Source organism: Crinia signifera, chromosome 8 (genome assembly GCF_055691185.1).
Source record: "Crinia signifera chromosome 8, ASM5569118v1, whole genome shotgun sequence".
NCBI classification, from domain to species: domain Eukaryota; kingdom Metazoa; phylum Chordata; class Amphibia; order Anura; family Myobatrachidae; genus Crinia; species Crinia signifera.
Window position 1 is genome coordinate 67,507,434 of NC_139224.1, and position 24,194 is coordinate 67,531,627.

The window sequence follows — 24,194 nt, forward strand, 5'->3', positions numbered from 1 at the left end:
CTGTTTGCATTTCTTATAGTTTTATTTGCATAGAATAGACATCTAAGAATTTTAAAATAATAATATTTATAATATGAAAGTCGTGTTTCTGGGATTTTTTTTCTTTTGATTACGAGGAGCATCTACTTCCTTGTTCTCAGTTTGGGACCCGAGCACTCAGCAGCACAGCAGAAAGGAACGCCCCCGGTAAGCGCCTTTAAGAAATCGTCACATGACAATGACGGAGGTGCTTCTGACTAACGCATGCGTAATAAAGAACCGGAATGTACTATCATTCAAAATGGCTGCTGCGATGGATGTAGATACTCCTAGTGGAACTAACAACAGCGCCGGTAAGAAGCGGTTCGAGGTGAAGAAGGTAGGTGGCCCCTCCTGGGTATCACTGCGAGGTTTTGGTTTACGGTGAAATCCATTTTAAGAAATGTACTTATTGTATGCGTGCTCCCTCCTATCGTTTGACTGACAGCTTCCAAAAGCAATCATGGCGGGCATGTGAGGAGGTCGTGGAGCTTTCACCGAGAACCTCCGTACTTCATATGGTCTATGTGACCGTGTCTAATGCGGTGTTCGCTTAGTATAGCCATAAAATGCTTCACGTGGGAATATAAAGCTTAATGTGCTCATACGCCTGGTGCTGGGATAATGCAGTGAAACATCCCAACCTGTTGGATGTGGCTCTGAATTGAACGAGGCGCTACTTGCGGCGTTTTCTTAAAATATGAGCAAAAAAGTCACGTTCTGTAGTCTCAAGAGAACACCGCTGTATATTTCTGGGTGGCTGTGACTAGAATGAATCTTGGCCTTTTTTTCTCTTGTGGCTAAATGGGCATTACTGGGTTGCAATAATGTGAACACCTACAAAATAAGTTATGTCATGTATAGAGGCATAGGCATCTCCTCTCCCCCAGCATACATACTGTATCTCTTGCACCCAGCATAGAAAGGGTATACTAGTGATCAGAACTGCCATTGGGGGGTACTGTGGGGACTTCAGACCTGACAGAAAAGCGATCCTGGGTATCGGAGCTGGGGACAGTGACAGGCCACTAGTTCTGTATCTATAGTAGCAGCCATGTACATACAAGGACCACTGCATTTCAAATGTGGCACTGACAGCAAGCTGCTTTTTACCTGAAGGGTAAAAAAAAGGGGCAGACTAGATGGGCCAAATGGTTCTTATCTGCCGTTAAATTCTATGTTTCTATGCTAATTGTTTGCTGGTCCACAAACTCTGATTGGCTCATGGTATTTGAAATGCCTCTGTCCCTGCCTGTCATATTTGGTCTTCTAGATACAGCACTGGTGGCTGCTGCCTTGGAGTCCTTGTTTGCACACCAATGTGAAATTCAAAATACTGGTTCAGAACTGTTCACACTCAAAAATATCTGGTCAGAAACTGGCGCTTTCACACTGCAGCTATAACTGTTTTGAAACTGTTAAATATCGGCAAATTAGCGGGTTATAGCTGCAGTGTGAAAGGGGTACTATGTGTTTTCCCTCTAGGGTACCTGCCCATTTTGTCAGTCCTGGGCCCCACAATTAGTTACAAACACTTCTAAACTGCAGTGTTCTCCCCATATGGTGTGGGGGGTTAAACTGCCCCCATTTGGCTACTTCTGAATGCCACCTGCCGGCAAAATGTTCTGTGACAAACACTGTTTAATGTGTTTTACTAATCTAGATTCAATTGTTGACACATGCCTTTTCCTGGATGAATCTGCATTGCATCCACCGCACTTTTTTTGGCAGTGGAATCTCGCACAAAAGTGTTCATTATCCAGTCGTGAAGCAAGCACTTTTTTCTTTTTTGGCCAGGAGACTGGGCTGCCATTACATGCATTTAAACGCTGTGTCAAAGACTGATTGCACTCTTTGGCTGGATTGAATTCCCGGTACTTATGTAATATCTGGACTCCCGTTTTTCTTATGAGACCGCGTCCCCTCGCGGGGCTCACCACGCTTCGGGCACGGTGGCTCGCTGCGCTCGCCACACTATATATAATTAACTCCATGCGTAGTTGCATTGTAGGGGGTATGAAAAAATGGGGTGCATTTAACATGGGAGTCCAGATAATACATAAGTACCGAATTCCCTAATACTGTATGTCCAGAATATGTGTAAGCAAAGCATACTGCTTTATAAACCTCCTATTTCACCTAGACAGCTGACATTTTTAACTGTTTCCATGCGTTGGCTGTTTATAGTTTAGCAGCAAAGCTGATGTGACTAGGTAACGGATTGACAAGTAAGCATCGAGGCGAGGGATGGGCAAGAAGGGGGCATAGATTTTATTAGGGAAGGGCCTGTTTTTCAAAAAGAAAAGAGGCTCCCTAGATCTGCATCCCAAACAAGTTCACTGTCTTCCACGAGTGGGATGTCAGAATAGTGTGGCTAATTTGAGAGATGATACTCATCCATAGGTCGAAGACCATACAACTGTAGGGCTCTTAAGGGAGCCTGAAATTGTTGGCAAATTTCTGGATTTGAAGATATTGGTAAATGAAGGAATTGCAGCATCTGCACTTCCAGTGATGTCAGAATTCTGGCATCTGTGGCAGCTGGTCAGGATTCGGCTGCTGTGATTTCTACCTCTGACATGTTAAAAGCCTAAATATGGATGACTCAAAAGTTTATGTATTTCATAATGCATTGTTCTGTCCTGCCCTGTTTGATAAATTAACCATTTAAGTACAGCCGGAAATCTTCTGGGCTGAGCAGCTGCCACAGGCTAGTTCACAAGATTTCTGGGCTATGCCAGTTTATTTTTTTATTCCATGGGAACCAAAACTCTGATCACCACTGGCCGGGAATCAGCATAGTGCATTACACGCTTAAGTGTATATAGTGGATTGCCGGGGATTCCCACTAGTGGTCAGTGTTGGGAATCCCTTGGCGGTCCCCCTTCCCTGACAGCGATCTACTATTTTATCACATTTCAGAGTAAATCTAAAATATAGCTTCTAAATGTTTTGTTGTTAACTTCTTTAAATGTTTGTCCCTTTTATCTTTACACAGTGGAATGCGGTTGCTCTGTGGGCCTGGGACATTGTGGTTGATAATTGTGCTATCTGCAGAAACCACATAATGGACTTGTGTAAGTTAAAGCCACACACACACACACACTGCATTTAATCTGGCCTTAACAGATGGTCTCTTTCCATCTAATTTCGGTGTGGAGGAACTACTCCCTAAACCTCGATTAGACCTGAATTCTTTGGCGTACCCACTCTGAGTACCTATGCAAATTTTCTGATGATGCTCTGGCCATACAAGGGTGTTTTTAGAATGTTTTTAACCAATAAACGCCGCTCCTGATCAGGTGAACAATATAGCATGTACTGTGCAAGCTATATCATTCCAGACCTTCAATCCCATTTCCATGATAAAAGGAAATTGTATACTGAGCAATAAATTGATCACAGAGCAGACATTCTCATGCTGGGCTGCCTTGCCCTGTATATGGCAAACGTTTGCAATTTTAGCAAAACTGTAACTGAAATTGCACTGCAAAGGGTCCTAACAGAATAAAGGCTCATTTCCCCCCAACATGGCACATACAGAAGCATCCTCCTCTTCCCCATATGGCATATACCCTCAGCAGAGGGCTGGGCCAAGCATTTTTATTTTTTTGTTAGCAAACACAAATTTGGGTGCCCCTCGCTGTGGCTATTGTGGATGGGGGAGTATCAATTGGCCCACTCACATAAAGCAATATACACATATATAGTAGAAAAGACCGAAGGCCTGCACTAAAAAATTATGGCTTGGACTTGTGGGGAAGGGCTGTGGCCACATAATAGTACCTATTCACATTACGCCCCACACTGTAATGGGAGGGGAAAGAGGGAGAGGGAAGGTGTTGCTGTCAGGGGGTGAGACACCGACTCAGAGAGGGGTAGGGAGGAATGAAGACTGCTTCTTTGTACTGTAGAAGGCACACTCCAGGACACGTGCTTCACCAATCAGGATTCTGCCCCTGTCCATTGTTTCTAGAACTAAATAAAAGTACTGGCAGCAGCAACAGGAGGGATGGGGTGAGTGAAATCCTGGCACGTGTCTATGGGCTCCTCTCCTATAGTCAGCTTTGCCTGTTAAGTGTTAATTAGTGAGCTGCAGCCTCTCTGCCAGCCATGCAGTGAGAGGCGAAGGGACAAGTGGGCCAATAACATCAGCCAGCACCAGGAGGAGGCGACAGTGACACATAGGCCCTTATTCTGATTGGTGCGGATTTATCCGCATGCGGTCGTACCGCCGATGTTTTTGGACTGCGCATGTGCAGAGGTCACTCTGCGCATGTGCAAGCGGTTTCGCCGCACGTATTCTTTATACGCCGCACAGGGGGCGGAGAGGGGCGTGTAGGGCTACTTAGCCTCATTACCCTATGCATACGCCCCGCGTTTCATGGGCGTTCCCATGCAAACGCGGGGCGTATGCATGGTAATGAAGCCGTGACGCTTGTGTAGGGGGCGGGCATCTGACATCGCCGGATGTCAGCTGCCCGCCCCCATACATGATTTCATACGGACAAGTGTCCGTGTGGTCTAGGGTGGCGGGAGCTGGTGGAGCGTGCGGCCCTGCATTCGATGTTCGGCGACCATCGAATGCAGGGGCTGCTCCCAAGATGGAGGAGGCGTATCCCCGTGCACTTTCATGCGGACCGCCACATATCCGCGTACGGACGGAGGTGGCGATCCGTATGGAAGGCGGGGATTCGCCTGCACGGTCCTGGCCGCATATTCTGATCGGTAGGAGAAGGGAAGTCTGCAGGCTGAGTCCTGCTAGCAATAAATCCCTGTACATGACCCAACAAGGCAGCCCATAGCTTTCCTCAGTCATACCTATATAGGTTTTTTTTTTTTTTCAAATTTATCTTTAGACTTTTGGTTTTTCACATTTGTTATTCAAAGTTTGTTTTTAATGCTTTGTACTATCAGCAACACTGTTTGAAGGCAATTTAACCTTTTCAGTGATACTTGCATATGAGCTTTATAAAGCAATTCCATTTATTTATTTTCATCTTATCTTTTCAATAAAATATATTTTATTTAAAAAGTTTTAAACTAGTATACTGTATCTCTAAATTAAACATTTGTCCCTAAATAGGTTAATATGCTTGTTTGTATTCAGCTACTGGTGTAAGTATAGTAAAAGCACTATTTCTTTTAATTTCCCTTTTCCTAGGTATAGAATGTCAAGCAAACCAAGCATCTGCCACTTCAGAGGAATGTACAGTGGCTTGGGGTGTGTGTAATGTAAGTACCTGAACTGTAATATAACACTGCATTTTCCCCACTTATATTAAACAAACAAGAGTAGAAAATAATAAAGAAATGTTTTAAGGACGTGTGCAGACTTTTATAAATGAATTGGTAAGTCTGCTTGGAGAGTTTGAATTCAATAGTAGTGGTGATTACCTTTTGGCCCCTGTAATTACTTTAACATCTGCCAGTCTAAATATATTGGAAAAAGTGCTCCCAATACAGTAGTTTGACAGCACAGACTGATCAAATAGACAATTTGACATCACTGTGTATATTATTCTGAGGTTAAACCTATGATTAAAATTTTTTTTTTTTTTTTATTAAGCCCGATGAAGTGATAAAGAGGCTGATACTTTATCGCCAGCCAGTCATCTCCTGTCTGTTATTCTTCAAACCCAGCCTGTAACATGACAGTTCAAAGTGAATTGGCTGGAGATAAAGAACCAGCCTTGGAGTTGTGGAGATATAAACAAAACAGCAATTGGTGCAATACGTCTTGAAGTAAATAGAGCAAATTTTATTCATTGAGATACACTCTCACAAGTATGTGGTATATAAATCGCATGAAACAAATCCTCAAGGCAATAACAGCTGGGCTTTTCCAAATAACTTCAGCGTCCCCTTTTAGGGTAGTGGTATTTCTGAAATTATACAGTTCTCCGTAATGTCCTTCGTCAGAAGTGTGTGTCAACATCAATATAGCACATATTTATACCCCCATTTATGAGTACACGTGATTTTGATAACCCATTTGGGTCCTTGTCCGGGTTTCCCATGGTCAAAGGATGGTCCACGATGATGCAGTAGGAGGAAGTGCATAATCCGCTGCTACCGGAAGTTGCGTTTGCGGGAAAATATAAATATTATAAATCTCAAAACTCAAATTTATGCAATAACACCTAATAAATGAATAAAATGTAAACTAATACATAATAAAAACATATCAAATCTAATAAGATCCACACATATGTATAACATTATTATTTTTTTTATTCAGCCAAGGTCGGGTGTAGTGAGGTTTTGTGCAATGCGAGGGGATTAAATATAATTTATCTTTAGCTACTGTATTATTAAACAGGTAATCTACCCCATAGTAGCAATAAAATACATTTTCTTCTACAATCCCCATGGCAGCCATGACACTGGGTTATCCCCGCCCCCTTCCACTTTAGACAGGATGTTTTTTACAGGTACCGCCCACCTTGGGTATAATACTCCTCCTCTCACCCTCCTGTGTGTCTTTTTCTCCTGTCTCCGTCATAGATGGACAGGTATAGAGTAGTTTTTTATGTTTATTTGTAAAAACGCTTACATAGGGGTGGCTCCCCGGAGGGAAGTAGGGTACTGTGGAGTGTGGCCTTCAAGATTCCTGCCACTAGTACCGGGGCTTGATTGGTTTGTTCCTGTGGATTATTGCCCAGCATTATGAAAAAGCTTATGCAGCTATGTGCACCAAAACGAACTGCAGCCCCAGGGTCATAACAACAAATGTGTCATAGAGTTGAGCTCTGACACTTACCCTTGGTGGCGCAGGTCTGCCCCGGATGATGGATGTGTCAGGAGCGGAGGCTGGTCCTACTCAGCATGGCAGCAAGATGCAGTAGTAAACGCCGGAATCAAAACCAGAAGTCGGGACCCAGTTACTTCCGGCGGTGCGGTCAGAATGGGGACCGCAGGGAAACAAGAAAAAGGCATTTTGGTTCCGCCTAGTGGGAAACTAGGTAGGAACTAAAAAAATTACACTGTTTCTGGAGGTAATAATTGCGGAATGGACATGTAATTACAAACAGGGATTTAAGCTGGAACAAGCATGTATCCCAGTGCAGTGTATGATGACTTCAGAAGCGGTGTGCAGTATGGAGTCTCCTTCCCTCCCTCAGCCAGAAATTGCCCTGACTAGGTAAGCAAAGGGTTTTTTTTTTTTTTTTTTTGGCACTAGTTTGGTTTTTATTAGATTGGTTACTGATCTGGGCTATATACATATCGCATTATAGTGTGCCCTCTTCACCTAAGAAGAAGACGGCTAAGAAGAACATTGCATCTACTGCTTGTGATAAGAAATTTCACAGTTCACAAAAGGAAACCGTATGCGCAGATTGTGTGACTAAGAAGGATACACAGGATATGTCTGGCCAAGATGATAGCTAAATTGATGGATTGGATGAAGAAATACTTTATGTCAAAAGAAGATTTCCTAGAGATGCAAGGTTCAAAAAGATCCAGAACTCAAGCGGGGTTACTAGATGATGCTTCCTCCTGATGAGATTGAAGAATTGGATGAGGATTCTAGTGAAGAACCTGGGGAACTTAAGGATGAAAATAGATCCTTTAATCTGGAAGTAGTAGAGAATATGCTCAAAAACATTTACAAAGCTATGAAATACAAAGAGGAATCAGAAGAACCTGAGGATAGAACAAAAAAGGGAAGATGCTTCCCGGTGCATAAGGTAATGAAGGAGCTGATATCCAAAGAGTGGGTGAATATGGATAAAAGGCAAGGGAGACTTCCATGAAATGATAAAATGTATCCGTTTAAAGAAGAGAAATTCCTGAGTTGGTGCGAAGTTCCAAGAATAGATGCTGCTGTGGCAGAAGTAACATCAAAAACTACGATACCACTAGAAGATGGGGCAGCACTGAAGGATCCGATGGATAAAAAAATAGAAAGTGCTCTAAAAAAGCTGCACATATCGTCAGCAGTTTCTTTGAAGTCTGGAGTAGCGATAGCTTTAAGATTGTGGAGTTTGGAATTACAAACCGATGTAGAAGATAAAATATCTGTCAAGAAATATTCAGGTTATGCAAAGAGCCATTGACTATATGTGCGAAACCTCGCTGGACGTAGTAACCTTTGCAGCCAGATCCATGGCAGCAGGAGTGACCGGCAGAAGAGCCTTGTGGTTAAAAGCTTGGAGTGCAGATACACATTTCAAAAATAAGCTAACCACTTTACCGTTTGAAGGAGCCTTTTTATTTGGAAAAAAACTGGATGATATGATACAAAGGATATCCGGTGGCAAATCAGTAAAGCTACCGCAGGATAAAAGAAATCGTTTCCCTATACCCTATTCATCTAAGACACAGTACATAGAGGCTAAGTCCTACAGACCGGGTCGTAATTACTATGGTCATGACTTTCGTAGAAGAGGTAATACTGGAGTATCACGGCAGTCCTTTTGGCAATCTAATAGAAGAAATTGGAAGCAATGACTATGCCGAGCAAAGAATAATTGGAGCCAGACTACTAGAATTTGCGACAGTCTTGGAGGAATCAGTAAAGGACATATGGGTAACCAGAACTATAAAAGAGGGTTACAAAATCGAATTTCAAAAATATCCAAGAAACAGATTTTTAGAATCAAGAATATGGAAGAAAAGAGATGCCATGTTGTTAAAAATTCAACAATTATTAGAAACAAGAGCAGTGGAGCTGGTACCAGTGGGACAACACGAGAGGATTCTATTCCAACTTGTTCCTAGTGGACAAGAGCACAGGGGGGTACAGAACTATTCTCGATCTAAGAGACCTAAATCTGTTTATAAAGACCAAGAAGTTTCGAATGGAAACAATGACTTCTATTGTAATGGGAATAAAAAGAACAGAATTTCTAGCATCATTAGATCCAAAAGATGCGTATTACCATGTACCCATAGAAGAAGGAAACGGCAGGTTCCTGAGATTTTCCATATTAGTAAAACATTACCAGTTCAGATGCCTACCAATTGGGCTAAAAACCTCTCCAAGAGTGTTCACGAAAGTGCTGATTCCATTGATTGCCCGAATAAGGGCAAGGTGACAAGGTGTCGATTCAACTGGATTGGAGGACGAGAGAGTCTTTTCAATGGTGGAAGAAGGAACTGAATACCAAGGTGACAAGTCTGGTGTTGCCACGGGTATTGGTGCTTACAACAGATGCCAGCCTATCAGGTTGGGGAGCTCATGTCAGAGACACAACGGCACATGGAAATTGGGTCAGCAAAGGAGAGAATGATGTCATCCGATATGAGGGAGAGAGATGGAAGCGGTATGGAGAGCAATATGTTCTCTTAACAAGACGTTCGAATGATCACATCTAAGGATAATGTCCGACAACACAACGGTGGTTGCACATGTAAATCACCAGGGTGGAACAAAAAGCAGAAAATTATTCTTGCTGACACAGAAGATTATGATATTGGCAGAGAAAAATCTACAATCCATATCGGCCGTACATGTACCAGGAATACACAACACAGTAGCAGACTATCTAAGTCAGAGTTGTTGCCGGGAGAATAAGAGCTAAACCCAGAGGTGTTCAGACAAATTGTGAACAGATTTGGAGTCCCAGAGATAGATCTGATGGCGAGCAATATAAACAAGAAGGTGCCAAGATTCTATTTGAGATACTATAATCACAAGTCTCTAGTAGTAGATATCTGTTCAATAAAGTGGCAATTCTCCATGGGGTATGTATTCCTGTAAGATAAGGGAAGATCAAGTTGTAGTAGGGCGAGGTATACGGATGTATGGAGGATGGCTGTACAACTCGGGAGAGGATGTGGAAACACTACAAAGTGACTTAAATAAACTGGAAAGATGAAAAATAAAATAAAAATGAAAAATAAATAATAAAAATAAAAATTAAATAAAATTAAAATAAACGTGCATAATGTTTACACTCTTTTGTCTATTTTGAGGGAGCGACAGTCCAGTTATTTGTATAGTGCTGACTTGCCCTAGCAATCTAACCTGTTCTACAGGAGAAGACGGCTGGAGCGGGTAGCAGATGTCCTTCTTACTGTCCTGATGTCCCTCTTAAGATTAAGATTCGATTTAAGAGGGACATCAGGACAGTAAGAAGGACATCTGCCACCCGCTCCAGCTACTGCCGCAAGTCACGAACAGAAGCCGGAGAATCGGGTGACGTCACCTCTCGCCCGCAGCACACGGAAGACGCTGCACAGCAGAAACGCTGCCGTCTTCTCCTGTAGAACAGGTTAGATTGCTAGGGCAAGTCAGCACTATACAAATAACTGGACTGTCGCTCCCTCAAAATAGACAAAAGAGTGTAAACATTATGCACGTTTATTTTAATTTTTTTATTATTTTTCATTTTTATTTTATTTTTGTTTTTGTTCATTTTTCATTTTTCCTTGTTTGCTTTATTCCTTTTCTCAATTTCACCAAATCTGCTCTTGTACCATCCTCATCTCCCCCCCCCCCATCCCCCAGATCTTCCAACAAGCGCCTAAATATCCTTTTTGCGTTTATCAAAAAATACCCCACATACTATAGAAAAATCCTATTTGGGCTGCTCCAACACCAAGCGCAGTATCGTTTGGGGAATCCCCAAAACTTCGCAAACTGGAAAGATGATAATGCAGTTTCACGTTGAAAAATGTAAAGTAAGTCATTATGGGAACAAAAATGAACACGCTTCTTATAGGCTAGATGGAGTTATCATAGGGAATTCTGTTGTAGAGAAGGACTTGGGTCATCATAGATGAAAAATTAAGTAATCGTGCCCACTGTTTGAGTGCAGCAGCAAAAGCAAATCACACACATTAACATCACACTGCATTAAAAGGGGTATGGATTCAAGGGATGCCAATGTGGTAGTGCCTCTTTACAAGGCATTCGTGAGACCACACTTGGAATATTATGTTCAGTTTTGGGCACCGCACCTTTAAAAAGGGCATAAATTACTTGGAACAGGTACAGAGAAGGGCGACTAAGCTATTAAAAGGTCATGAATCACTAGAATACAAATATAGGTTAACCAGGCTAAATATGTTTTCACTCGAAACAGAGGTTAAGAGGTGATTTATTTTATTAAGTTTCTTATATAGCGCACACATATTCTGCAGCGCTTTACAGAGAACATTCACATGATATTAGTATGTTCAAATACAGGATTGGGAATCATATAGAACTGGGAGATTTGTTCACTAACAGGCCTATACTTGGGACACGGGCATGTACTGAGGCTCGAAGAAATTTAAATTCTGTACTGAATTAGGAAGAGGATTCTTCACCATTAGAGCAGTAAAATTCTGGAACTCATTGCCGGTGGGGGTGGTTACAGCAACTACTGTTAATAAATTTAAATCAAAACTGGATGAATTTTTGGCCACTAAGGGAATCGTATAGATAGGACTTACTCAAGGCAGTAGTTACAAGTTAGATAGGTTGAACTTGATGGACTAACTTCTTTTTTCAGCCTTAATTATGATATATGACTTCACAAATAGTCCTCACAGACCACGACTCTTGTCCCCGAGACCATTCTATCCACATTCTTACTTAACCTTAAGCTTATACCTGCTAGCTCTTACCTAGAGATGTCCTATAGCATACTTCTTCCCTAAGCTTTGTTATCTGATGGGCACTGCTGATACTTCTGATTGTCCAAAATGTCACTCACATGAGGCGTATTTATACCACTGTTTTTGGCCTTGCCCCACGTACCTTTTGGAATACCCTACATCAGTGGTTCCCAAACTTTTTGAATCGTGGCACCCCTAGAGCATCAAAATATTTTCAAGGCACCCCTAGGCCAAATGCTTCTTCTCGAAAAATTCAGAAAAAAATAAAATTAAGTGCATTGTGTTTGTCACAGTTATCTGGTGAGGGACAGGATTTGCTTCTGTATGTCCACATATATTATGATTGGCAGCCACAAACACTGGTTTTGCCTAGTACATTGTCCATAAATATGAATTGATCTTGGTCCACCAACCCAAGGCACCCCTGCAAGTGTCCTGAGGCACCCAAGTGTGCCTAGGGACACAGTTTGGGAACCACTGCCCTACATAATTTCGCTACCTCCTCCTTTAAAATTTACCTTCCATTGTACTGATCATGGGCGTTATTTGGTAATATTGCGGACCAACTTTCTGTCCACAAACATGATAATAAAAAAAAAAAACAATTCTTTCAGCGGTTGGAAGGAAAGCTATCTTACAGCAGTGGATTCACATTTTGGCTCCCTCTCTAGAGATGGCAACCTCTAGATTACCTTTTCTATTTACCATGGACTGGCTGGAGGCATCGCTCCATAAAGAATCCATGACCCCAGTTATAATATAGCTATTATGGTATACACTGCCCCCCTCACTCTTCTATCCTTTTCTTTCTCTACCGTCCAATGGGATACTGGGTTGAATACTATCGGGATCGAGATCCTCCGCAGGAGACAGGCACATTAAAACTTTCAGTGTCAGTGCACTGGCTCCTCCTTCCCTCTATCTCCCTCCACTAGTCAGTTTAGAAAAATGTGCCTCAGTCACATTCTGGATGCTCCAGAGTTTTTGTTCTTTTCTACAGTTTTTTTTAATTTTAGTTTTATTATTTTGGGGCGCTGTTTTGACCAAGCAGCTGTCCTGCTTCGTGGGAGTCAGGGGAAGCGCCAGCTCCGTGTACAGGGGTGGGGCTTCACTCAGAGCGGTACCAGGCTCTTCTGGGCACGCGCTTTCTCTGCTTCCTGTTTCTTCATGCTTCCAGAGGTCGCCATTACAGCTCCTTGGTGGCGTGGTGGATCCAGATCCTTGTCAGCATGGCAGAGACAGCAAGTTTAAAAAGCGATTTAGCGCTGCAGCGTTATCTAGCTTTGTATATTACACTGTTTGATATATCACTGTGATGCTACCAGCTCTCTCTCTCATCTGTGAGCTAAGGTTTAGGGTGTACTGGTCCCCCATTTTGCTCTGATTTCTACCCCACTGGCTAGTTAAGCACTTGTTTAACACACTGCAGTAGTCGCTAACACAGTGTACACTAATTATAAACAGTATGCAGATATCAGTTTGATTGAGGTGTGTGTGTGTGTGTGTGTGTGTGTGTGCGCGCTACTGTGGAGTTTAGGTGCAGCCTCCTCATGGTAAAGAAATTAACCTGCATGGTGTGCAGCACAAAATTCATACCAGCATCAGTCTCAGGTTACCGGTGAGCCTTATATGTTACCACAGCCTAGTGGTGTGGCCACTGAGGTCAGTGGTGTACCCCTACAACTTGTTGGGGGGTCGCAGGCAGATAGTCAAGAGCCTGCTTGGGCCAGCAGCATTAAAACACTGCTGGTCTCTGTTGCTTCCCAGCTGTCTACAAACACTCGGCAGACACATAGGGTGCAGAGGGAACTGGCCATTTTGTCTGCAAGGTTTGATATTCTCACCCCTCCGCCTGCACAGCTTTAAAAGAGGCCTGCTGCGGCAATGGCCCTTGATACTGAGAAGGATGATGACGACCTCCTAGATGAAGAGGGGGGGGGGGGGGGGGGTGGAACAGGATACTGTTCAGGAACAGGCTTCGGCACATGGGTCTGAGCCCTTAATTAAAACCATTAGGGAAGTTTTAAAACTTCCTTTGGAGGAACCCACTGAAGGGGATCCTTTCTTTATGACCCAGAAAAGACAGCCAGTGTATTTTCCTGAGCAAGCGGTTAGAGAATGCATTTAAAAGTGCCTGGCAGAACCCTGAAAAGAGGTTCCAGCTCTCAAAGCGGTTTGCTCATGCATACCCTTTTGATCCTGCGGGAAGAAAGAAGTGGGTGGAGCCACCTGTGGTGGACTCTTCAGTTTCCCGCCTTTCAAAGAAGGTACTGCTACCAGTCCGGGTGTATCCACTCTCAAGGACTGTGCGGATAGACGACTTGAAGCTACGCTCAAGTCCATGTACACAGCTAGCGGGGCTTCCCAACGCCCAGTACTGGCCAGTTGTTGGATGGCTAAGACCATTTATACTTGGTCCACACAAATCCAGGAGGGTTTTTTGGGGGACATGTCCGTGGCTCTGATAGGTGACAATCTGCGTCACATTCAAGACACGGCAAGGGTGCTTTGTGAGAAACAGAAAGAATTGGGTGCAATATAAGCGCGCAATTCGGCCATGGCTGTGTCAGCCAGGCGGCACTGTGGTTGAGTCAGTGGGTTGCTGATGTGGACTCTAAGAAAAGTGTGGAAAGTATTCCTTTCACAGGTGAGCGGCTCTTTGGAAGTGAGCTGGATGACTGGATTTCCAAGGCTACGGCAGGTAAATCCACTCTCCTCCCGTCAGCACCCACTGTTGTAAAATGCATTTTCACAAGCCCCTCACAGCAGTCCTTTCGTGGGTCTAAGTTTCGCCCCAAGGCCAGGGGTGCCTCCAATGCCAACAGAAGCACAAGAGGCAAGGGTACTTGTTTCCTAGCACGGCCACAATCGCGGGCATCAGGTGTAATTTTTAGTGGTCTGCGACGCGGCCGACGTGATGCCCCCGATTTTCCCATTGAAAAAACTTGTGTCGTACACGGCTAAAAAAGGCTTAAATGGTCCAGACGCGATGCCCCCGATTTCCCATAGGAAACAATGTTAAATGCCTTATTGAAGTACATTTATTTATATATGCAAAGTCTATCTAATTTATTCATTTCGCACGCAACCAATAATTGAATGTCCAGATATTATAACCAATGAATATTATTTATGAATGTAAACTGATGAAACTGTATCGTGGATTACAAAATATAACAATACAAGTATTATACATAATAACGATTATTGCTCCAGCATCCTTAAATAAAGCTAACCTCAGTGTTATATATTGTGTATGTGAATTGCAGTGCTGGGAAGGGGGCGTGGCTATGAAGAAGCCATTTTAGATTAACTACTTGTCGGCCATCTTAGCTAGAACACATGTTAGTCTGCCACATGGCATTCCGCCATCTTATAATAACTGTCGGCCATTTTAGATTCCACTACATAGCAGACAAAAGAACCTTAACTAAAGACTAATAACTTCCGCCTGGCGATCACACATAAACTGACTGTACTATCTTTTGACTTTCCACACCATTTACTCCAAATTTAACCTTTAACCTGCATCATGCAATTACTCACAACTCTTACAATAACTCGCACATTCAGCAAACACACTTTACCTGCAGCATACACAATTGAATCACACATCACATGCTGATACACACACACCATTCGAGCATCATGCTATACAACACACACAAAGCATTCACACGCTTCAATACAAAGAGTCTATACATGCTCACGCATAGCCTTACACATGCGTTCAGATTCCTGCGTCCCTTTGAGAACACCTCACTGCCTTTCATACAATATAGTCCATACAATATACTACAAAACTCCTTTGCAATCAAAACTAGGACACACAAGGGCCAGTCCACACATCAATGTTAACCGATTAACTATACAAAAGCCACACTGCAGGCCTGAGCCTGAGCACATGTCTACAATTGATTCTAGGCCTACACTTTGTCCACATGTAAACGTACACAGCTATCTCTACCAATTTAAACATATCCTTGCTCACAAATCATAACAGCAACACATACCCATATGTATATCAGATTCCAATCCTCACTTTATCTCTTACAGTCACGTTTCACATACCTTCCAATCATATCGCCTTCTCATACCTTCAACACTCCATACCTGACCCATACTCTCATGAATAGCTCTATCCCTTATCAATATTCCGAGCCCTGCCTGATACACAGTAAAATAAACATTTGGTACTCATTCCTCAATCATGTCCTGGCGAGTCCAGTTCCATAACTCCTTCCGTCTCCTGCTAAAAACACATACTGAACTTGCACATTTTCCCCTGCTTTTCAAGAGAACTCTCGGGGGAGGGGAGAATCTATTCATTCAACAGGTTTCACTTGCCTTTGTTTACAGTATCCTATGACTGGCTTAGCTGCTTTCCAGAGAACCATTCATTCACCTCCTTTCATTAGCCTACAGACACGCCCCTCTGTTACTGTATTTTAAATCTTATGTGAACTTATGATTTGTAATAACATGTGTGTGCAATATCATATGGAATTCTAATAACTGTCATCTGACAGTTATTATAATTTCGCACATTTTGAATCCAAACATGACATTATGTGATATCTAAAAATATGTAAAATAATATTCGATCTTTTCCTTACTTATGAGATATGAATAATATTTATCTCAGACTCTATTAATGTTATGGGCATGATTATGATTATGATTATGGAAATTATATGCTGGGAAAAATTAGGTATTGACAGCCTCAATTTACCCGCGATGGCCGCGATTTCCCATAGGAAACAATGTTAAATGCTTCAATTTCACCAAATCATCATAGGGAACCATGGTAAATGGGCCAGAAACCCCCTGAAATGTCCCCCCAAAAGTAGTTTACGCCACCCCGCGAACCCGAAGCGTGGCGAGCGCAGCGGTACGCGTCCTCCGACCCTTTTCATACTATCCACGTCGGCGTGGAGTTGAGAATAGAATAGTGTGGCGAGCCACCGAGCTCGAAGCCTGGCGAGGGGACGTGGATACCTTCACAGGTAAACGCGGGCTTCACAGGTATCCGCGTCCCCTCGCTGCGCTCGCCACGCTTCGGGCTCGGTGGCTCGCTGCGCTCGCCACACTATTCTATTGTCAACTCCACGCCGACGTGGATAGTGGGGGTATGAAAAGGTCGGAGGACGCGTACCGCCGCCCCTCGTGGGCTCGCCACGCTTCGGGTTCGCGTTGATCGTGGGGTGGCGTAAACAACTTTTGGGGGGACATTTCACTGTTCAGGGGTGTTTTTGGGGGTTTCTGGCCCATTTACCATTGTTCCCTAGGATGATTTGGGTAAATTGAGCCATTTAACATTGTTTCCTATGGGAAATCGCGGCCATCGCGTTGGTACCATCGCACCCGATTTTTTTAGTGCATACGATGGCCGCGATGCCCCCGATTTTTACTCACGATGCCCACGATCATGATCGTTGTGGCCGTGCTAGGAAACAAGTACCGAGGCAAGTTTAGGAAACCTAACCCCTTGGGTCTCCAGGACATTCTGAATCTAAAATCACTGAACCCCTTTCTTCAGGTGTTGACATTCAGAATGGACTCTCTACGTTCAGTAATTGGTATCTGGAACAAGGGGAGTTCCTAGCCTTCATGGATGTGAAGGACGCCTATTAGCACATCCCGATTTGGCCCCCACATCAAATCTTCCTAAGATTTACTTTGGGAAATGACCATTACCAGTTTCAGGCGCTACCCTTCAGGCTGTCTATGGCCCCGCACGTCTTTACGAAGGTAATGGCAGAAATTGTCACTCCTCAGGCTTCAAAGGGTAAATGTGATTCCTTACGTAGACGACCTGCTGATCATGGCGGGTTCAGAAGAGGCCTTGAGGAGTGCCCTCAATCTGACCATACAGCTTCTAGGAGATCACGGATGGATTTTGAATATTCCAAAGTCCTCGTTGATCCCGAGCCAAAGAATGGTGTTCCCGGGCATGATTCTGGACACGACGGAACAAAAGGTTTTCCTGCCTGTGGAAAAAGCCATTGCACTACAGCAACAGGCGAGAGAGAGGTCCTAACGAACCCTCTGGTTCCAGTTCATCTCTGCCTCAGGTTGTTGGGCAAAATGGTGGCTTCGTTCGAAGCTATCCAGTTTGGCCGATTTCCATTCCAGAATCTTCCAGCTGGATATTCTGACTGTGTTCTGTGTCTCCCCTGCAAATGCACAGGAAGATTTGCCTAGCAGCATGGACCAAGCTCTCTACAGTGGTGGCTCGATTCGCCCAATCTATTGGCGGGTCAGTGTTTCCAGATCCAGGACTGGCTTCTGTTAACCACGGACGCCAGTCTGAGAGGTTGGGGAGCTGTGACGCAGGGAGTCCGGCTCAAAGGTCGATGGTCTCCACTGGAATCCAGGTTCCACATAAGTAAACTGCAGTTATGCTCTGTTACAGGCGGCTCCGATGTTACAGGGCAAGGCGGTGCAAGTCCAGTCGGACAACGTGACTACGGTTGCGTATATCAACAGTCAAGGAGGAACGAAGAGCATGCCGTGCATGAGGGAAACAACAAAGTTCTTCTCCTGGGCAGAGCACCATGTAAAAGCCCTGTCGCAATCTTCATACCGGGAGTCGACAACTGGGAGGCAGACTTCTTAATTCGTTACGACCTCCATCCCGGGGAATGGGGACTTCACCCTCAAGTGTTCACTGCCATCGTGGACCTTTGGGGGCTCCTTCAGATCGACCTTATGGCCTCGCGGCTGAATCACAAGTTTGACAGGTACTGTGCACGGACCAGGAATCCAGGGGCAGTAGCTGTGGATGCCCTGACTTGGTCTTGGGATTTTCAGCTAGTGTACCTGTTCCCACCGCTCCCGTTACTGGCGCGGGTGCTGAAGCGGATTCAGCATCAAAGGGCAGAAGCCATCCTTGTGGCACCAGACTGGCCTCAAGGGCCTGGTACGGGCACATTGAGGCCATGCAAGTGGAAGAGCCGTGGCATCTACCTCTAAGAAAAGATCTACTCCTCCAGGGGCCCTTCAGGACTTACAGCGGCTACGTTTAACGGCCTGGAGGTTGAGCGGCGGATCTTAGGCCATAAGGGCCTACATCCCTCGGTCATTGCCACCATGACGAAAGCCAGGAAGCCGGTGACTTCTCACTATCGTGTGATATGGCGGAAATACGTGGCCTGGTGTGAAAAGAATGGCTTGCCACCAGCCGTATTTCATCTGAACAATCTGTTAAGATTTCTTCAGGCTGGCTTGGAGCTGGGACTTCAATTGGGTTCTTTTTTTTTTTTTTTTTTTTTTTTTTAAAGGTCCAGATCTCGGCTCTGTCTGTGTTTTTCAAAAGAAACTGGCGGCCTTGCCTGAGGTTCAAACCTTTTTACAAGGGGTCCTGCCGATTCAGCCCCCTTTTGTACCGCCTTCTGCGCCTTGGACATGGTTCTAACCTTTTTGAAGTCCACTTGGTTTGTTCCTTTGGAGGATTCGGAGTTAAAACATCTTACTTGGAAGACTGTTGTCCTGCTGGCCTTGGCTTCAGCCAGGCGGGTGTCTGAGCTTGGCTTGTTGTCGTGTAAGTGCCCTTACCTGGTGTTTCATGAGGATCGGGTGGAGCTCAGGACAAGGCCGCACTTCCTACCAAAGGTTCTGTCGGCGTTCCACCTCAACCAACCAATTGTTCCTGCCAGCGCTGCAAATCCGGATATACCTTCTTCCTTTGATGTGGTTCACACTCTAAAGGTGTATGTTAAGCGCACAGCCAGAATCTGTAAGACTGATAGTCTTTGTGCTCTATGATGTGCAGAAGAAGGGCTCTCCTGCTTCTACGCAGACCATTGGACGTTGGATTTGATGCACGATTCAACAGGCATATGCAAAGGCTGGCTTCTCTTCCACCATCGTTGAAGGCTCATTCAACCAGATCCGTAGGCCGCCCAGGGAGTCTCGGCCCTGCAGCTTTGCAGGGCTGCAACTTGGTCAGGTCATCACACATTTGTGAGATTTTACAGATTTGACACCCTGGCCAGGGAGGATTCCCAGTTCGGACAAGCGGTTCTACGGCAGACTCCGCACATTCCCGCCCGTTCTGGTAGCTTTGGGACCTCCCCATAGTATTCAACCCAGTATCCCAATTGGACGGTAGAGAAAATAGGATTTTGGGTACCTACCGGTAAATCTTTTTCTCATAGTCCATATGGGATACTGGGAGCCCGTCTCTGTGCGGCATTCCTGCTGTAAGACACTGTTCCTTTCAATGTTAGGGCATGTTGTCCTATATGACTTTATTCAACAGTTATTGGTGAACTCCGTTGTTATGATTCACCTCTTTTTCTTATTTTTGTTTGGGTGTGCTGTGAGAATCTCACCACGTTATTTGTTCACATACCTCCTCACAAACCTCTCCTTCGGCACAGTTTTTCATTAACTGACTAGTGGAGGGAGATAGAGGGGAGGAGCCAGTGCACCCACACTGAGTTTTAATGTGCCTGTCTCTCCTGCAGAGGATCTCTATCCCCATAGTATTAAACCCAGTATCCCATATGGACGACGAGAAAAGGATTTGCCGGTATGTACCCAAAATCCTATTTTTATTTTTGTTTCTTCTACTTTTCCCCTTCTCTCCTTGTATTTTCTGCTAGATGGCTGGATCAGTCCATGGATGGGTTGATGGCTTGGTCTCTGGAACAGGCGATTTGTTCTTTATTCTATTTTTGTTATTGAAATTTTTGGTAACCCATCCTTTAATAATATGTGATGTCTTCATCTATGCATGTGTAATTACTATTTCTGGAATGTTATTCTCAACATCATTTCAACACCGGAGTTACCATGTTATGTTTTTTTTTTTGTTTTGTTTTTTGGATTTTATTTACTGTTTTATTTGGAAAATGTCAAAATTGTGGATTGCTCCTCATTTGTTATCTTTGTTTCTAATTCCTATTGACTGTTATGTATGAGGATCAATAAATATTTATGAAAAAAAAAAATCACTAGTCCAGAGATAAAAAAAACTCTCCAGATTGTTGCAGTATAATTACACTTTAAATTAAGCTAATCTACCTTTTTGTAGAAGAATACAACAATAAGTAAATGTACTTTTGTCTTCTAGCATGCATTTCATTTCCATTGCATCTCTCGCTGGTTGAAGACTCGACAAGTTTGTCCATTGGATAATCGAGAGTGGGAATTTCAAAAGTATGTACTGTGCACTTTTTAAGTGTCCTTTTGTAGATATTCTAGTGAGAAATGCTGAGCAGGCTGTGCAAACGTAGCATTTTAATAGCCTCCAATTGTTTTCACTGACCAGCTTGAAAGACATGAATACACTTTGGGGTTATTCTGGTTGATTCGCAAGGCTGTTCGAATGTTTGGCTGGCGGCACCCATTTGCGAAGGTGACTCGCTAACAGGGGCTTGCGAATGGATGTTACACAGTAACATCTATTAGCAGGGCAGGAGGAACCTCCTACATCTTTCGATGGTCGACCATCAAAAGATGTGGAAGGTGCACGCATATAAAAGTGACTTTCAATTCTGTTACATACGCGTGCACGCTGGGAAGGAAATGGGCGGGCAGCTAACATCTGGTGATGTCAGCTGCCCGCACCTCTGCCATGGCCTCATTAGCATGAAACCGGCCAGCATCCTCATTGGAACGCCCATGAAACTCGAGGCGTTCCCATATGCTAATGGACCCACCCAGTGAACAGTCTGTCATGCACATGCGCAAAAAATCCCAATAATATAGGACCAGGTGCAAACGCAGCCATGCTGCGATCGGACTAGAATAAGGTCCCTTGTTTCTGGGGACATTTTATCCAGTGTTTTTCAGATTTCAAAAGTTTTCAACAAATTTGTTTTTTGTTTGTTCCTTTTGTAATCATGTTGCTTTTAGTGGTACTAAAAATTGCAGTGTAGTGAAGAAAGTGCGTTATCAAGCCCCTACTATCTAGTGGTACTATATCCCAGTGGCAGAGCCCCCACCCTCACTTTTCTCACAAATGCACCCCAGTGTGCTGCTCAGTGGGCATACTGTAGCATTATTTTGGAAGTAATATGGCAACCTCATTCCAGGGGGGCACAGCAGCAAGAATAATGGTGATATTCAATCCTGGGTCATCGCTGTGACCCTGTCCAGTTCTCGACTGGCTCGACAGTGATTCTGCAGGTGGGATTTAATGTCCCCCCTGCCGAACACCAAGAAGGGGGCGTGGCCGCGAGATACGGCCATGGATCGTCAAGCTGCGTCCGTGAACTTGACAATTCAAGGCCGTTCTCGACAGAACGGGCCCGATTGCTTCTAAAGACTGGTCCGTTCTGCTAAAAAACCCTGTTCAATGCTGTCGAAAGACGTAATTGAATAGGGCCTCACCACTATTCTTGAAAGGAGATTGAATACCCCTAAATCTGTTTTGCACTTTTGCAGAAGCAGCAGAGAGTGCAAACTGTTTAATGCATTCCCGGCTAATGTCATATATATGATTTATGCCAGGCAAGTTGTAAAATTTGGGGCTGGTCACCAGTGCTTTTACTGCGTCACACCTATAATTCAGGACAGGAGAAGCTAATCCTGTGCTGGCTCGCTATTTTGCGGATCACTGGAAAAGCTCCGGACTACTTAGCCCTGGGTATAAATTTCCACATAATAATGACTGTTGCTACCTAATTCTATTGAATGTCTTCAAATAATATTTCTATTTTGAAGATTTTGTTTGGACTTTTCAAATGTGTGTGGGTTATTTTTGTTCGTTATGACTTTCTTGTCTTCCAGTAATGCTTAACCTAAAATCTTTATTTTCCTTAGGTATGGTCATTAGAGGATTTGGGCATGTGCATACACTTATTTATGTTCAGAACCTTCTTGAAGAGACCAGCCAAGTTCCTGCTTCCAATATGACTACTTCAGTTATATTCATATTATTCCCATGTTTTTTTTGTACTATTTTTGTTTTATTTTTCCCCCACTTTAAATAAAGTCACAAATCCTAAGAAAAGTGAAGTGTTTTGTACAATCAAACAGAAAAGTATGACACTGCATGTAAAGCATAAATACATGTAGAAATAATACAATAAAGTGTACATGCAATTTTAACAAAAACATACAGATTGTAAACTTTATCCATCTTGCTAATAACTAGCGTTTGGGCCTCATGCTTCACACTACAGCTCCAGCTGAAATCCAGACCAACATTTCTTTTTTTGTTGTGTGTGAACAGGAGGAATTATGATAAACTGCATTCAGATATACCCCTTTCACACTTTGGGCCTTATTTTAGTTCAATCTTTCTGACAAAATCCTTCTTGGATGGTCAAAACCATGTGCACTGCAGGGGGGCAGATGTAAAATGTGCAGAGAGAATTAGATTTAGGTGAGTTATTTTGTTTCTGTGCAGGGTAAATACTGGCTGCTTTATTTTTACACTGCACTATAGATCTCACTTTGAAGTAAAACCCCACCCAAATCTAATTCTCTCTGCACTAGTCTCTCTGCCCCACCTGCAGTGCACATGGTTTTGTCCATCTAAGAAGGATTTTGTCAGAGTGAACTAGAATAAGGCCCTTTGTGCAGTGTGAAATGGTTAACCTGGGTCTTAAATCCCAGGTTGCCAGCCCTGCTCTGCCCTTTACCAGGGTCACACTGAAGAAATACCCATGTAATTCAGCAAATTACCAGGTTGATAATTTTTTAACAGGGTGATTTGCTGCTCAGTGTGAAAGTGGGTCACACTGCACCGGGCAAAATGCTGGGTCGCATGTCCAAGTGGCATTAGTGACTTTTTTTTTTTATTTTTTTTCTCCTTTAAAGTTGCAAATGTTCATTTTAGGCGTAGCTTTAACTTAGTAAGGAAGTTTCTTGTTACTTTCCAAGGGACTTGGCAACCAGCGGATGCACCTCCCTGGAGCTGGTCAGTACAATACCTATGTGAGGTAAGGCTATAGGAAGGGGCTTGGATATAATCTATTAGGGAGGATAAAGCATAATATATTTAAATTTACTGTGTTGAATTTGAGACCTAAGAAGTTCTCCAAAAACAAGCATTTAACGGCTTGTGCAGCATGTGATAAAGTTTTTTACTGGGATTCTAAATACTTTATTGTTTTTAATGTTTAAAGCCTGCATCTGCTCCTAATTGGAAATCTAGCCAAATTCAGGAACCATTGGTATGGATGAAAAAATTAAACTAAAAAGTAAAGATACTGGAGTGATCAAGGTGCAATTTCAGGAGGAGCAGCTCCAATATCCCAGAGACTTGTTCAACCTAAAAAACAAGTGAAATAACAAGATCATAAGTTTTAGGACATATCTAGGGTGATGTCCGTAACTCTTAAAGGAAGGAGGGGAATTCTTTCTTCTATAGTTGTCACGTTTCAAATAGAAATGGGTGTGCGTTTCACAGAGCGTACCACACTCACCATAAAGTGTGTAAAGGAAAGCTCATAAAGCAGGCATTTCTAAACTGTGGCCCTCCAGCTGTTATGAAACTACACATCGCAGCATGCCTTGCCATACTTTTAGCATTCCCTAATCGCAAAACTGTGGAAAGGCATGATGGGACTTGTAGTTTCACAACAGCTGGAGGGCCATAGTTTGGACATGCATGTCATAAAGGTATCTTTTTAGTGGTGTTGGAAGCCTTCACCAAATTCACCAGGTGG

General features: G+C 43.5%; 1 protein-coding gene across 1 annotated transcript; it reads left to right on the forward strand.

Annotated features, from left to right (window-relative positions):
* Window positions 1-265: 265 nt before the first annotated feature.
* On the forward strand, window positions 266-22,531 carry RBX1 (ring-box 1). Its single transcript, XM_083156633.1, has 5 exons — window positions 266-358; window positions 3,017-3,095; window positions 5,183-5,253; window positions 20,648-20,733; window positions 22,342-22,531. Exons 1-5 carry the CDS (start codon window positions 281-283, stop codon window positions 22,352-22,354), a joined length of 327 nt encoding a protein of 108 aa, XP_083012759.1. The 5' UTR covers window positions 266-280; the 3' UTR covers window positions 22,355-22,531.
* The last annotated feature ends 1,663 nt before the right edge of the window (window positions 22,532-24,194 follow it).

Bases quoted from the DNA above. Each gene is read 5' to 3' on its own strand.
- RBX1 (XM_083156633.1), top strand. From the start codon at position 281: ATGGCTGCTGCGATGGATGTAGATACTCCTAGTGGAACTAACAACAGC. The intron at 359-3,016 runs GTAGGTGGCCCC...ATCTTTACACAG, and splicing joins AGCGGTTCGAGGTGAAGAAG to TGGAATGCGGTTGCTCTGTG. The intron at 3,096-5,182 runs GTAAGTTAAAGC...CCCTTTTCCTAG, and splicing joins AAACCACATAATGGACTTGT to GTATAGAATGTCAAGCAAAC.